This window comes from Diachasma alloeum, unplaced genomic scaffold, assembly GCF_001412515.2.
Source record: "Diachasma alloeum isolate Michigan unplaced genomic scaffold, Dall2.0 Dall_scaffold_00303, whole genome shotgun sequence".
NCBI classification, from domain to species: Eukaryota; Metazoa; Arthropoda; class Insecta; order Hymenoptera; family Braconidae; genus Diachasma; species Diachasma alloeum.
In genome coordinates, this window is record NW_021680442.1 from 113,592 (window position 1) to 126,682 (window position 13,091).

The 13,091-nt window shown below is 42.3% G+C and overlaps 1 protein-coding gene across 1 annotated transcript in view; it reads left to right on the forward strand.

Moving 5' to 3' along the window:
- The first annotated feature begins 4,028 nt into the window (after positions 1-4,028).
- The window catches only part of LOC107039691, a 44,088-nt gene continuing 35,025 nt past the window's right edge, over positions 4,029-13,091 (forward strand). Inside the window, exon 1 of the mRNA XM_015259451.1 lies at positions 4,029-4,200. Coding sequence (XP_015114937.1) covers positions 4,029-4,200 — 172 coding nt within the window. The remainder of the gene's footprint in view (positions 4,201-13,091) is intronic.

The window sequence follows — 13,091 nt, forward strand, 5'->3', positions numbered from 1 at the left end:
TAGGTCCATTCGTATAGGTATTCTTGACCGATAAAGGGAAAGACTCAAGAAATGAAAGTTCGCTTAACGAGCTCAAGAAATATAATAATGTAAAGGAGATGAAACGAAACATAAAATGAAACATCAATTTGCATAATGATGGTAGAATGTCGAATAAGACTATGGTTAAATTTGTATATGAAAATCTGAAATTTTGGCTCATTGTAGCCATGATTGGACTCGATTTTGGCGTGCTGATGCAGCTCGATCAGTCCAGTAGTTCCTGAGATATGCTGAAAACGCTGATACGCTGTTACGCTTGCCGGATGCGTTTTTGTGTGCTCCGTGTTGTAGACTGTTTTCCGGTCGTTCAGTTTTGTATGGACTTGTGGTTGTTGTCAGAGACGTTATGTTTTAAGGTGTCTTTCAGCTGCCTTTGCTGGTGGTGTGGGTCCTGAGTTTCGTCCAAGATTTGATGGCCTACTGGCTCGTGTGGAGGCTGTGGAACAGGCCAGAGCTGTAGCTCCTGTTGGTGACAATGCTGTTGCTCGGAAGCGTATTGATGAGGTGGTCTCAAATGCGCTTTCGCAGGCGGATGAGATGTTTCGTCGTGTGTTGTAGTTGGAATCTGATGGTGTAGCTACACGTCTCGTTGTATCTGGGGTACCTGAGCACGGTGCTGAGGATCTTATTACACTCTTCCTCAGTTTCTGTACGCTTCTGGGCTTAGTTCTGCAGCTAGCTGATGTGATTCGGGCAGAGCGCATGGGTCCTGCAGTTGTTGGGGGCCAACCCAGAGCAATTATGGTTGAGTTCGCTCATCGTACACGCGTCAATGAGGTAATCACGGCTAAAAGAAGAAAGGGTCGTATATAGGTTCGTCATCTCAATGATACCTGGGCTGATTCTGTAGTAAATGTGAACAAAAGAGTACCCCCGACGTCGCATTACTTGAGAAGCGAGGTGTTGCGCAGGTATCCCGATATTGCGCCTCGGGCAGTTTGGTTTGGTTATACTGTGGTTTTGGTACGTAAGTTTGGAATTCCTCGGCCTTTCACTTAATCCATACGCTAAGGATACTTCTGTGTACATTGAGATGTCCATTAGATTTTATTACTAGATTCTATATTTTTGAGGTCGCTGATTGCGAATATGATGATCGTTTGTGCGAAATCGTGGGCAGTCTCTTTCTTTATAATAATTTAATTGTTTAAAACGGAATATCGCGGAAACGGTTGGCTACAGGGGAAAATATTTCAAACGAAAAATGATCCTTATCAAAAATTGGACATATTTTGTTTTATAACATTTTCTCATAGCTATCATGGTTACAGAGATATCGCGGATGCAAGTCCAGCGAGCGGCGCGCTGGCACTATTGCGCGGCGGCAACGCGCTCCGGAGTCTTTTTAAAAAAAATGGTTGGACGGAGAAAAGAATGGTTGAAACAAAAGTTATTCATTACAAAAAAATACATCAGATCATTTTATTGACTTTTTCAATTATTACAAATAATTTTCGAGATATTCAACGTTTAATTGGCGATGACGGGACAAATTCGCATTGCGTTGATCATTAAATCGTGATTATCTCGTTAACTACTAGGAATAGACCAAAATGTCTAATAACTCAAAAGATGAGTCGTGAAATTACCAATATCTTTTTTTTCAACTTTTTTTCTCTAGCTCCATTTGTTCAGCAACTAACTCTCTCTGTGAAATTTGTTCAACTCGTTACTCTGCTATTTGTTCACTAAACAACATGCAATCCAGCCAGAAAATCACGCGAAAAAATAAACTTTCTGAAAATACGATCTTCACCCTCAGGAGTCTCAATGCAAACTGACGGTGAGTTCTTCAATTCCGTAGGATGAAAACAAAACTCAATACTGAAAACATAGATAAGGCTATTGTGTACGAATTCGGAGCAAACTATGGCAACGCCACATAACACTGCGAAGCCGTTGTGCGACGTGTGAAGTTGAGGTGGACGTTCAATGCACTCATTTCCTGATTTGCGCCAGGAATATTTTCTGAACGGACGGAGCTAGAGAAAAAAAGGTGTAACAAAAGATATTGGTAATTTTATGACTCATCTTTTCAGTTATTAGACATTTTGGTCTATTTCTAGTAGTTAACGAGATAATCACAGTTGAATGATCAGCGCAATGCGAATTTGTTCCGTCATCGCCCATAAAACGTTGAATATCTCGAAAATTACTTGGAATAATTGAATAAGTCAAAAAACTGATCTGATGTATTTTTTTATAATGAACATCTTTTGTTTCAACCATTTTTTCTCCGTCCAACCATTTTTCTTAAAAAGACTCCGGAGCGCGTTGCCGCCGCACAATAGTGCCAGCGCGCCGCTCGCTGGACTTGCATCCGCGATATCTCTGCAACCATAACAGCTATAAGAAAATATTATAAAACAAAATATGTCCACTTTTTGATATGGAACATTTTTTGTTTGAAACATTTTCCCCTACAGCCAACCGTTTCCGCGATATTCCGTTTTAAACAATTAAATTGTTATAAACAAAGAGACTGTCCACGATTTCGCACAAACGATCATCATATTCGTAATTAGCGGCCTCGAAAACAGAATCCAGTAATGAAATCTAATGGACATCTCAATGTACACAGAAGTACCCCTAGCGTATTGACTAACTGTGGGGTCATTAGCTGATATCGGTGCATTGGCTCAATGACTACTTATGGAGCCTGCTACTGGCGTAGGTGAGGTGCGGCAGGAGAGTGTGCTTTGTTTTGGTCATGTAAATGCTCAGTCTTAGCTTTGTATATTGATATATTTCAGCTGTTTATGCTGCAGAACAATTTTGATGTGATTGCAGTCAGTAAAACATGGGTTAAGTCATGGTTTTCTGATGCACAAGTCGCTTTGCCAGGATATAAACTCCTGCGGTGGGATCGAGAGAGGTGCAGAGGCAGAAGTGTTGTGCTTTACGTCAAAGAGTGTATTAATGTGCGCTTCCTGACTGGATCTGACGTCAATGAGCGTGTGGCCGAGTATATACTTGTAGAGCTATGGCGGCAAAATTTCCCAAAAATTTTGGTTGCACTTCTATACAGGCCGCCTGGAGTGGGTCCATTACATTTTTTCGAAGAAGATTTTATTAAGTATTGGGCGGAGTATCAAGATGTCACTGTTCTGGGGGACATGAATGCAAATTTGAACCCGACCAGTATTGGTCTTGATGGTGGTAAGCGTGGTGCTGTTGATGATGATGCTGGTTGGGATGTGGGAGTTGGTGTTGCTCAGGATCAGATAGGTGCCATGATTGGTGGAGATCGCAACGTGCATGGTGCAGCTTACTATGGAGGAAGTTTGAGAATTTTTTTTCGACATTTGGAATGAGTATACTGCGATTTCTGCCAACACATCACTTGGAGCGGGCAGATACCTAGCTGGATGTTGTTGCAGTTGATGATTTGCACTTTGTGGTAGCTCACGACCAGTCGGTGATACCTTTTTTTATCGGCTCATGATATGCTGCGAGTTGATTATTTTTATGGTAATGTTGCTGGTGTGCCGGTTCATCGTCGTGGTCGCCAGTGGAATTTAGTGGATGCTGCTGCTTTGATTGAGAATTTTGATGCTTCTGACTTGAGCTTTCTTGATGCTGGTGTACCGATTAACACAGCTGCGTCTCGCTTATCGCAGCTCTTGATGGGAGTTGTTAATGAGCAAGTTCCTGTTCATGAGCTACCGGAGCGACGTTTTGTGGTGCCAGGAGTAAGGCCGCAGGTTTGCCAGATGATTGCGGATGAGAAGCGTTGCTATCGATCGTGGCGGTGAACCTGGAATGCGGAGACTTGCGCCAGATACAAGTGGCTGAGAGCTGAGGTAAAGAGGGTGATTAGAGGGAATCCGAAGGCCGGTTTGAAGCGTTGCTGTTCAGATAAACTCCCGCCAAGGATGCTATGGTTTAAAATAGATGCTTTGGGTCTGACTAGAAGAAGTAGACTAGCGTGTGCTCCCGGTCCTCCGCTTCATTTGTCGGATGATTTCAACGATTATTTTGTAAGCATGGATGATGTTGCTCAGCCTCCGGTGCCTTCTGTGATGTTAGCTTTTGAGGATTCGGCTGAAGAAGGTAGTGAGGATTTAATGCACAAGACTTTTCATTTTCCACAGGTGATGCCAGAAGTTGTGGGCAAGGCCTTGGCGCATGTTACTTCGATGGCTATCGGTGGTGATGGTGAGTCAATGCGTCTTCATCGCTGCTTCGGCAAACATATATGGGGTGCAGTGACGCAGTTTTTCAATAGCTCGTTGATTCAGGGTACTTTTCCAGAATCCCGGGAATGTGCGCTGGCGAGGTCTTCAGGTAAAGTGCCTGGGGCATCTCGTTTAGAAGATTTTCGGTCTATTTCTCTGCTGCCATACCTATCTAAAGTGTTGGAGAAGATCGTGCTAGATTAAGTGATCAGTTACTTGGACGGAGCCAACTTGCGTGACCTGTTTCAAACGGGTTTTCATACAGGCTTTAGTACTCAGTCGGCAGTGTTGCGTTTGCTTGATGATATTCGGCGGGGCTTTGACAGGTCTGAGGTGACGATAGCGGTATTTCTGGATTTTTCAAAAGCTTTTGATGCCGTCAATCATGAAATTTTATTGGAAAAGCTTCAGCGATTGCGTATTGGAGAAATACCGCTTTGATGGTTCCGCACTTATGTCACTGGACGACGTCAGAGAGTGATTGCAGTAGGTCGGTTATCTGGCTGGCGTCCAATACAGTCAGGTGTCCCGCAGGGGAGTATTCTTGGGCCAGTTCTTTACTCACTTTATGCAGGTAATTTGGGGCAGTTGCTGCAACATGCTATGTATTTTTCTCACGCGGACGACACACTGCTGTATTGATCTTGCCCTGATGCGGAGGTAGATCAGTATGTTCAGCACATGAATGCTGATTTGGAAAGGTTGCTGAGATGGTGTCGGCGTAATTGCATTCTGATCAATCCAGTCAAAACCACAGCAGTTCTCTTCGGCATACTGAAGATGCTCACCCAGCACCCAGTAGATCAATTCTCTCAAGTACGGCTTGGGGATCACGTTCTACAGTATCCGATGATGGTTAAATACTTGGGAATGATTCTAGAGTCTACTTCGGTTTGGAATGCATATATAAAGGTGATTTCCGCTAAGGTCTTCGGGGCTTTGGAAAGGGTGCGAGCTGATGGGGACCTCTTCAATGAGAAGTTGCGCAGGAAACTCGTCATTGCTCTTATGCTCCCGTTTTTGGATTACTGCGTGCCAGCTCTTACTGATGGAGCTTTTCATAATGCATTAACATTTCAGAGAGCGTTTAATGCTTGCGTGAGATTTGTCGCCAGGCGTCGGCGGAGGGGTCATATCTCAGCTGATAGACGGCGACTTGGTTGGTTGTCCGTAGCAAATAGGAGGTGCTATCTAATGGTTTGCACTATTTACAAGGCCATTCACTTAAGAAAGGTTGGACTGTTTGGTGATGATCTGCGTTTTCACCCGTCCTCAGGTTTGCGGCGGCCGCGAGGCAGGACGGACACTCTGACAGTGCTTTGTACACGTCTAACCCCTTTCCAAAGGTCGTTCGCGGTGTTTGCAATAAGCTTTTGAAATGGTCTACCCCCGACATCACATGTACTTTGTTACAGTTACGTAGAAACTGTTATCGGTATCTTAGGGCATTAGAGGAGGCTGCTGCTGCTCAGTAATGTGTGGTTCAGTGTTCAGGTTATACATTGATATGAAAGGAGCAGCACGGAGAGACTATTTTTGAAATGCAGAAGTTTAGTTAACTTTGATGCTTATTGTTTTTGCTATTCCTTTCGCCAAATTTGGTGTTTAGCATGTGATTTTATATATTGTAACATGATAAAAATCATGTACTGTTCGTCGCCTGAACTGACCGTGGATCATGGGGGGAAAATTAGTCGTTTACCCCAGCGAGGAGTCGGATCACTCAGAGCCACAACTGTCAACTTATTTTTATTTTTATTATTTGACTATTTTCCTTCTTTCCATTCCCTCGAACTCTGTCGATCGCGCTCACCGTGGGTTACGTGAGCTTCGTGGCGAAGGGAGTGGAGCAGAGCCTCGGGGAGAGCTACAAGACTGCGCAATAGCTGAGGAGCAGCACACCGAGGAGCACACACACACACCGAGTCGGGGAGACTCACACCACGTAGGACGCGAAAGACAATCGTCGCACGTCAGCAGGCATCTCAGGCCTCTACGTGCGAACCCCCACCACCTCACCGATGGAACGGCGGCACAAGGCCGTTCAGTAAAAAACCGATGCTACAACATTGAGGGAGCATCGGATTATGTTGACTCCTGCGCCGCTCAACGCGAATCATATCCACCGACCGCGAGGCGCAAGTCCCAGGTTCTGGGACTAAGGATTTTGGTATTAGAACCATTGTAAAAATACTCAAATTGCCGAATCCCCTGGATTTTTCGCGCTCTATCACGTGATCGGGTGGGCGGAAGAGAAATTGAGGGGTTCCTTGGGGTGATGTACGGCCCCGACGAACACTCTTCGCTGGGATTTAGTCCGATAAAGTCGCTCTGCGCATTTAAGTTCTTTCGCTCTCCGAGCTATTTGACCGAATAAAAGTAAAGTACGTAGTGGTGTTGTGCCCGTTTGTTCCGGCTTTATTTTCCGACGTCGCCGTACTGAGGGTCCAGACGAGTCTGCCTGGTGTTCTCGCGAAATCACGGGGAGCGTCTTATTTCGTTGTGAGTGCACGCGTCCTTCCAGTAGTGAATCCACTCTGACGCCCATTTTGGGGCCGTTTGAGAATGTACTAGAGTCTGCTTGTGACGCGGCACTCTGTAGCCTCCAGCTACCTCTTGATTTGATTTTTTTTATTAGTTTCTCTACTTGATTTTTATTACCAATTTTCTTTTGTGGGGAAAACTAGTCCTAACTCATCTGTTACGTCGACCTTTCCCAATAACTTTTGTGTCGTGGCTCTCGCGTCGTCGTCGCTTGCGGGTGATCCTCGCGTCTTAGCGTCTCCCACGCATCTTTAAAGTTATTATTATTTCTTTTTGTTAATTAGTATGACTAGGTTAATTACATTTTTTTTTGGGTTGTATAGCGTCTTTGCTCGCGGGAGTCTGCTCCCGCACGTGTAAAAGATCAGACTTACCTCATTGGATTAACAATATATTTTTTTTGTGTTGTAAAAGTTTGCATATTGTTGAGTTCCGCTCATTGTAGCCTGTTCCCACACGCCTCCGCCATTATCTGAGCTAGTCGTGGAACGCGGCTCAACGGTGCGACCTTGTCCTTTGGCGGTTAAAAGGACTGGCGCCCTTTTTGGCATTGTGTCTCCTCTCGTTATTCCCGTCGTTCTAATTCCGGGTTGAGAGAGTGCAAAAGGGTCGCTGAAAGTTCGTGGAGAACCACGCGTCTGAATCCCGCAGACGCGCTGAGAAAAATACCTCACAATATAAAAAATAAAGTGCAGTCATATATACGAGAAAACTTAAATGAGGCTGTCTGTTCAGTTTTCCACTGAATTATTGCTCGGGTACACGCACATATGCACGCTTGCACACACACTAGTTTCGCTCGTATGCTTGCATGGCTTTGCCCACAGATGATCTGCTTTCTCCCCTCAGATTAAATTGGGGTACCCCCCATTTAAATTGGGGGACGTTCGGATCTTCGATGATTGACACCTGCCACCTTGCGGTCCTTTAATCGCTCTCATTTGCATTTCGGCTATCGTACAGTGTACTTTGCATTCTGCGAATTGCTCTATTGTTCTTCTCGATGCCCGCGTATTATTGCTTTGCGTTAATAATTCTGTGAACTGCTCAATAATATTGTGACCCGCGCCATTTCTTTTGATCATCTCGATAATTATAATTAATTGAACACGTGTAAATATTCACTCGTTATTGTAATTAAATTGACTGTGTTTAACCAACGTGTACGTGTTGTGATTTTTGGTCCCTCTCACGCTCCCATAAAGAATCCATTTACATCTCGCTCATCGCTCGCTTATTTCACAGATCTCTGACCCGGCATTGAACATTTTGTTCGATAATATATTTTGAATTATTATATGCATTGTAACGGTATTGCATTTTTGTTTGGTAAGCAAGCTTCGATGGATTTTCGTTTTTTTCAAAATACTTATCTCGATGGCCTCCATCTAAATCAATCAAAATATCTATACCTATTCATTCTATATTTTCGAGATATTGCCGTTTTTCTTTTTTTCATTCTTATACGCAAGATAAACTTGCGAAAAAATGAAGATAACGAGTTGAAATTTGGTATGATTATGGCTTTACAATACTGAACATTGGTATTTTGGATAGGCGAAATCGATCGTGTAGTTTCGGAGATATTTACCCATTTGTATGAATCTATTTCATTAAAAGGTTGAATAGTTTCCTGTACCCACCCTATAGAATGTGATGACTGTTATATACCTGTCACAAGGATAGGGAATTGCTACGGATCCATTCGGAAGCTTGCTACCATGGAACTGGTTGAAATAAAAAAAGAGGCTAAGAACTAAAAAAGTGATGATCGCTTGCCTTCTATCAGATAGGCCGAACCTTTGCTTGTTTCATTTGTTTTCATCAAAGAATCTAATAATCATGGGACAAGCTCAAAACTTTGCACTCAAAATGGAGAAAAACAATCTGAAAAAAAAACGATTGAATCAATCAATTTGAAAATTGGTGAAAAAAATACCGGGATTCCCAAAAAAATTATCAGCTTATGAACAAATTCCAATAATCATACCCACGAAAAAATATTTAAAGCATGAATATCAAGGAATGAATTAAATCGAACGAAAAATTATAAATATATAATTGATTTCTCTAGAAATTAATTCGAGGGTAATGTATAGGGACTAACATCTGCACAGATACCAGTAATTTGCGGTAAACTTTTCCATCGATCCTATTCGTGATAACCTCACTCCATCAATCTACACAGAGAACAATATGTACTCACTATATAATGCTGTGTAATGTGCACTGATGAATTGACATCAGCTGCCAATTTTTCACACTGTACAAAATTCAGTAGCTGATATTTATTTTTCGAAGTCGATAGGAACTGACCGTCGATTGCGATCTTTTTCTACCCCTGTACTTGGATATCGGAGGCGCTACCTAACACCAATTTATCACCATCATTCAAACTTCTTGGAGTTGAGCTTCATTTTTCGTTTAAAATCATTAGGAAGCATATCAAAAATTGAAATAATTTAGAAAGTTGACGTTTTTTTAGAAAGATCCATAAAATAATAAAGCCATCAGTATTATTAAATCCAGTCTGGTCACCATATGAGAACTTGCGATTTTGGTCACCTCCGCGGGGATTCTCCCCTGTGATATTTAGGCTCAAACAGTGCGAACTCAGTCTACACTGCCCGGGAACGTTTAGTAAGTTTCCGGCAACGTCGCAGAACGGGCAATGTTATTTAACAAGGGAAAAAATTATTCGTCTGTTCGAAATAATTCGTTTTCCTGAAAAATTCCGTATATAATAGTACATTAGAGTACAAGGGCACAAATTTCGTTGTCAACGAATGTGTAGTTTACAGGCCGAGCCGAAGGCGACGAGGTCTGTACACACATTCGTTGAAAACGAAATTTATTACCGAGTGCTCTATAATATTTTATGTCAAGTCGTGCAGAAGTCGAGTCTTGAGCAAGCTGCACGAAGCGCAGCGTGCGATAAACTCGACTTATTGCACGGCGCGACATAAATCATTTAAAAAATGAATATAATTTTCTAGACACTTGAATTGACGAATTCAAATGTTTTCAGATTTTTCTGCTCAGCCATGTCAATGGTAAAAAACCAAAAACGGCACTCTGCGGCATATCACTCATATGGTAACCAAACTAGGGTTAAATATTACAGCCTCCCTTCGTTGATAATTGTGATTTTTTAAAGTTTGTACTGATTTCATTCATGTTCAGAAGGTTTCCAAAAAATGGAATTAAAAGCAAAGAACTGACGTTGTTGAGCGTCGAACCAGATGCCATTATTATTTCCCAAAGAAGCAATATAAGAAAAATGAATGGTAAGCTGCAAAATGCGATTTTACATTATGCTGACAATACAGAGAGAAGTTTTGGTTCATAAGTATCTCTAACTTTGAGGTCCTATACCAGGTATTCAGGTTTACTTGACACTGACTAGAATTAGCCTTAGTATTATAAATTTTTTCCCCTGAAATTCAGTGATGAAATCCCTAAGAATCATGATTGAAACATAACTGTATATTGGTTACGGGTATTTCAAATGAATAGTATGGGCAATAATAAAGCTCTCATTAAGAAAGAAAGCTGACAACATCGCGGCCTACCTGCAAAAAAAATCGCCGATCCCACAATCCTCGCTTTTGTTTCTTCAGCTGTCGACGAAATTTCTGTGTTTTTCCAAATTTCAGCGTGATCCGTTTAGAGTAGCACGGGCGTACAACTCTGTGAGGCACCTTGATTACAAAGATCTGGGATTAAATTGATCCTAGTGTTTGCGGTACGACGGTCACCATTCCCGAGTTCCGGGGATACTCGTGCTGTGGCCACCACCGCACGCTTGTACCAACGGCGCCCGTCCCCCCCCCAATGAACTCTGCCGCACACTGTTTCTCATCTCTCATTCCAGCGTTTTGGTTCAATCCACCTCCACCTCAGTGTTCTCTCTCTCCCTCATTCCCTCGTTTCTACAATTCGTAATGAGTACGTGCTCTGGACCATCGACAAACCGACGATAAACTCAGAAACTTTGACCCCACCATCGATTCAACACGATACAAGATAATTGATTCTCTAGATTTATGTTTGAAATTCGTTATTCTTGTCATGATCATGATTTTCGTAGTAATAAATTCTTTCAGGGGAGGCTTCGTTGAGATTGGCACATCACGCGTTGTTGTAGTGAGGATCTCCATGTCTCCCCTATATTCTATATACGCAAAAATTGATCATTTGTGTGAAAAACTCATTGCACTAAAACAATATGTCTATTGTCCATTACCCGTGTAGAAACCGCAAATAATATAATCCAATACAAGTGGAAAATTGCTCTTGACTCCATATGGCATAGTTGTCTATGCCAATAAATTAGCAATATGCTTCTCTATGGTTATTTTGAGCATTTTTTTTCTATAGCATGTAACTTATTGTTTATTGAATATTATTAAATTCAATGAAATTGATTTTTAAAGAATTGTACAACATATTTTTAAATTGACTGAATGTTATCATTGTGATTATTCTTATGATCCCTTTATTTCAAACAACCGATTATCTTTTTTGCGGTCCTATCACTCCCCCCATCCCTTTGTTGCTTCCCGAGCTGAGATTCTCATCCTAATTACGTGGCATTTGCCTCACGAGCTATATTTTTTATTCATGTCTGGATGTGTACATTGAACAAAAGTTCAATGGCTTTCTAGTTATTAAAATTTGCTATTTTATCAGCTCTGCGGTCCCCAGGTTTGATGAGTACATAAATTACGTTTCGAATTTTGCAAAAATCATCATAAAAATAAAGTCAACCGATAGTAGTATGGTGAGACCGCTTCTGAATCAAATGTGGGTGAGGGGCGGACAGGACAGGAGGGCGGGAGCTGGGGCGTAGGGGGGAGGCAGTCGTGCACGCGCTGACGGGGACCAGCGAGACATCACGTAGGACGATGGGCATAAACCGGGTGGGTGGTGGAACATTTGAATTGTGTGAGGAGGTGCCTACTGCTGGAGGTGACTCCAGCCGTCGGTAATATGGAGCTCTCTCTCTCTGTTATAATTCTGCTCGTGGGGTTTTTTAAAACATTAGGTGTGTGACTTAATTTTTACCGATTATTCAGTAAATTTATTTAATATGAAAAAATAGAGAACAACGAACTTAATCTTAGAAATATTGTCCATCGTTTTCTATGACCTTGTGCCATGTCTCAGGTAATATTCGAATGTCGAAGACTCACGAGCGAGAGAAACTTGCAGGCTTCGAGGCGATAAAGTCATCGACGAATTTAGGTACATCGTCCAGCGTTTTAAACTGTTTATCCACTTAGGCGTGCTGCATGGACCGGAACAAGTGATAGTCGGATGGGGCCAAGTCTGGTGAATATGCCGCGTGCGGGAGAAGTTCCCATCCCAAGTTTAAGAGGGTCTTCTGAGTCGCGCGAGCAACGTGAGGTCGAGCATTGTCATGCAGCAGTATGACTTGCCTGCTTCCTTGCCCAGTAAATGGCCTTTTTCGATCAAGTTCTTCGCTCAGTTTGTTCAGTTGTTGGCTGTAGCGTTCCGCAGTCAGCATCCGACCTGTTTCCAGGAATTCGTAATAAAGCACACCCCTCATGTCCCACCAGATACAGAGGAGAATCTTCTTTAAGTGGATGTTCTGTTTCGGCGTCGATGTACTGGATTGTCCGGGATCTACCCAAACGTCTTTTTACGTTTGGGATTCTCGTAAAAAATATACTTTTCATCACCCATCATAATTCTCCACTAGAAGTCCTTTTTTTGTTGCCGGTAAGCAGTAAAAGGCACGTGTTCATACGTTGACCTAGGTTGTGTTCGCCAACACAATTCTCCACTAGAAGTCCTTTTTTTGTTGCCGGGCAAGCAGTAAAGGGCACGTGTTCATACGTTGACCTAGGTTGTGTTCGCCAACACATGTGGGACCCACCTTCCAAGTTTTTGGATTTTTCCCATTTGACGCAAACATTTAGAAATAGCTGTTCGGGTGACTTCTAACTGAACTGCAAGCTCTTGTTGTGTTTGCGTTGAGTCTTCATCCAATAGAGCTTGCGATTCCGCATCTGTAAACTTTCGAGGTTGTCCAGGACGCGGCTGGTCACTCAGATCGAAATCACCACTTCTAAAACTTGTTGTTCCGTGTTCTGAAACCTTTTGTCCGATCCTTTGAAAACTAGAAACGACCGCGAATATATTTCTATTTTAAATATAATTTTAAAAAAATAAATAAATAAAATTAAAATTATGTTTCAAATAGAAATATATTCGCGGTCTTTTCTGGTTTTGAAAGGATCGGTATATATACACCGATATTTGTGCCGCGTGACACAAATATATACATATATATATATATAT